This window comes from Seriola lalandi, unplaced genomic scaffold (genome assembly GCF_002814215.2).
Source record: "Seriola lalandi dorsalis isolate HSWRI2012SDOR001 ecotype SW California unplaced genomic scaffold, Sedor1 jcf7180001974220, whole genome shotgun sequence".
NCBI lineage: Eukaryota > Metazoa > Chordata > Actinopteri > Carangiformes > Carangidae > Seriola > Seriola lalandi.
In genome coordinates this window covers 1-2,997 of record NW_019444886.1, presented here as the reverse complement: position 1 = coordinate 2,997, position 2,997 = coordinate 1, and the positions used below count along the sequence as shown (strand labels likewise).

General features: G+C 41.0%; 1 protein-coding gene across 1 annotated transcript; it reads left to right on the top strand.

Moving 5' to 3' along the window:
* The first annotated feature begins 7 nt into the window (after positions 1-7).
* LOC111653763 (C-X-C chemokine receptor type 3-like) lies at positions 8-2,922 on the top strand. Its single transcript, XM_023404443.2, has 3 exons — positions 8-15; positions 728-1,077; positions 1,773-2,922. The coding sequence occupies exons 2-3, from the start codon at positions 736-738 to the stop codon at positions 2,538-2,540; spliced, it is 1,110 nt and encodes a 369-aa protein (XP_023260211.1). The 5' UTR covers positions 8-15; positions 728-735; the 3' UTR covers positions 2,541-2,922.
* Positions 2,923-2,997: the final 75 nt, after the last annotated feature.

Genomic DNA, 2,997 nt, shown 5'->3' with positions numbered 1-2,997 from the left:
ACTCAGCCTTTTATGGTAAGTGAGATAATATATTTGCAAATTTATCACCGTCTGATTTTTCGTGTTATAAATATTCTGTCTTTGATAATAAAGGCTACATTAACTTCGTGCACATTTTAGTTGTAGCAGTTATTGCCATACTAATAATAAAGCGAAGCCTTTCTGTTTCTGTTTCCTTTTTGGTCTCTGTTTAGAAACTGCTGCTTGCGGTAGCCTGTACCCTAATGCATATTTATCTACGCAAATCTCTTATCTTAGCACATAAGAGCATTTCTCGTTTCGTGGCGCAGTCCTGCACTTGTACTTCAGTAACAGTAAAGAAAGTTGCGAAAAGTTAAACCGCCTCTGTGCGTAAAAATAGTTTTTTTTAAGTTTGAAGTGTGTGTGTGTGTGTGTGTGTGTGTGTGTGTGTGTGTGTGTGTGTGTGTGTGTGTGTGTGTGTCAGCGTCAGCCTGACCAAGGGAAACTGTTTTCGGTTAAAACCCACTCCATTATTGCCTCATCCTGTGATATCACTCCAGCATGTGAGTTACGTGTGACTCTGTTTATAAAGCTTGAGCCGGACTTCCCAAGGGTGATTTTAAAGAATTTATTTCAGCTGATGATACAGAGAGAGAGAGAGAGAGAGAGAGAGAGAGGAGTGAATAAGCTCATATTTTTGACAGCTGGCCTCAGAGACACTGCAGTATTTTTGATTTCTCTGTGTTTAACCTTTTTGTCTCCACAGTAAAGGACATGGAAGTAATACTTGATGGATTTCTTAACCAGAGCACTACCTATGATTACACTGACTATGAGACAAAAGACGACTTAGAACCTAAAGGCAGTGAGGCGGTGTGGATCCCGGCTCTGTACTCCGTGGTGCTGGTTGTGGGTCTGCTGGGGAATGTGCTGCTCCTGGCTGCTCTGGCACTGAAGAAGCTATCTTGGAGTACATCAGATACCTTTGTCCTCCACCTGGGTGTCGCAGACATCCTGCTGCTGCTGACACTGCCCCTCTGGGCTGTTCAGGCTGGTCAAAGTTATGGGTGGCCCTTTGGGGATGCCCTCTGCAAGATCAGTGGAGCTGTTTTTAATGTAAGTACCATGTGGTGTGTGTGGATCACACAGGGAGTGAAAGTGAAAGAGAAATAGTTTCAGTGAAGCCGTGAGAAAGTTTGTGTTTGGCTGAAGGCCATTATTTCTTGCTTAATGAAGACTCTTGGCAGAAAAGGTTCATTGTCATTAATACTGTTTTTGAGAAAGTGTACTCCCCTATTGACATCCGCATTCCAGGAATTTCAGCATTTCTGGGAAAAGGCGAGAGGAGTAGGAAAGAAGTGAAAGCTTTGATAGAGATGGCTGGGTTGTTTCTGTGTTACACTAAATCAAAGTAACACTGCCACTATAAACGGGTATTGACCATAACTGTGATATTTAAAAACTGAGATATTGAGATCGTGGTAATAATACATATATATTAATATCGTGATGGCAGATGTTATGCCTTGTGGATCTTTTGTTTCTGGTCAACTTTTTACTTTCCCATTAAGTGTTATTGTTGTTTTAATACAGTATAGTACAGTTATAGTTATTTGAATCTAATTAATTTAACAAACAAAAAGTTAAAGATGAATTTGACTCAAAGCATTATTATAATTTTTTTAATGTAGTTTCTACAGATTTCACAATAATATTGTTATCGTGAATTCTTTTGGCCACAATAATTGTTTAGTGAGAGTATTGTGAAAGCCCTAGATCAGAGTTTTAAGTTTTCTATTTCTTTATCTCAGATCAACTTCTACTGTGGAATCTATCTGCTGGTTTGCATCTGTCTAGATTGCTGCCAGTTCATCACCAACACTACCCCGCTGTTCTTCCTCAAGAAACCTGTGTTAGGTCATCTCAGCTGCCTGTTGGTCTGGGTCATCTCCCTGCTCCTCTCCATCCCTGATTTGATTTTTCTAATGGCAGAGGAAGATGCAATGTGTGTTGCCAAGTACCCTCAGTCAGAAACTAACTGGAAGCGGTTGTCACGCCTGCTCCACCACACACTGGGTTTCCTGCTGCCCACAGCCACCCTGATCATCTGCTGCTCCTGTGCCCTGCGTCGGCTGCAGTGCAGATCAGAAAGCCTCCAGAAGCAGAGGGCAATCATGGTCATCCTGCCCTTGGTGGTGGTCTTCTTTCTCTGCTGGATACCATACAACATCACACTCATTGTGGACACCTACCTGAACAGCTCTAAGAAGCCACACGATGGTTCATCTGGAAACCCTGAAGGTTCTCTGAATACAGCTCTGATGGTCACAACTGGTCTGGGTTGTGTTCATGCCTGCCTCAGGCCTCTGCTCTATCTCGGCCTGTGTGGAAACTTTAGGAAACGGTCCCTGGCCATGCTGAGATGTGCTGCAAATGAATCTATAAGCTCGCTATGGGAGCTGGGTGTGGGAAAGGAAGTCCTGCCTGACCAGAGTCATGAGGGAGAGCTGAAACAGATGACAAGTGTGGAGGATCAGCAGGTGCAGTCAACACAGTGCTGTGACTCAAAAATCATCTGAACAATGGATTTTTTGTCATGGATTCAAGGAGTGGGGGACTATATTCTGTGCAATGATGAGTAACAGATATTTATTAAAGAAAAAAAACTCTTACATTGCACTTTAATGTGAAGGCTTCAGAGTCACATCATGGTGACCCATGGCAACATGGTACTGTAGCTTGTCATCCTAAATCATGAGTTTTTTTATTCAATTTTGGATATATTTTTTTACTGTGTATTATTATGTGTATTATTATTTTGATAATAAGCAAACTGTTAGATCATATACTTCATGAAGAAACTGTTGTGTCAGTGAAAAGTTTCCAGATGTTAAACAATCATCATATAACTAATGCCATAATCAGTGATATAATAAGGAATATAAGCTCTTATCCTTGCCAGTTTTATTGTGTGCTTGTATTTAACAGTCCTACACAGTTTATAACTTTATTTCTGAAAACATATCATAAACTGTT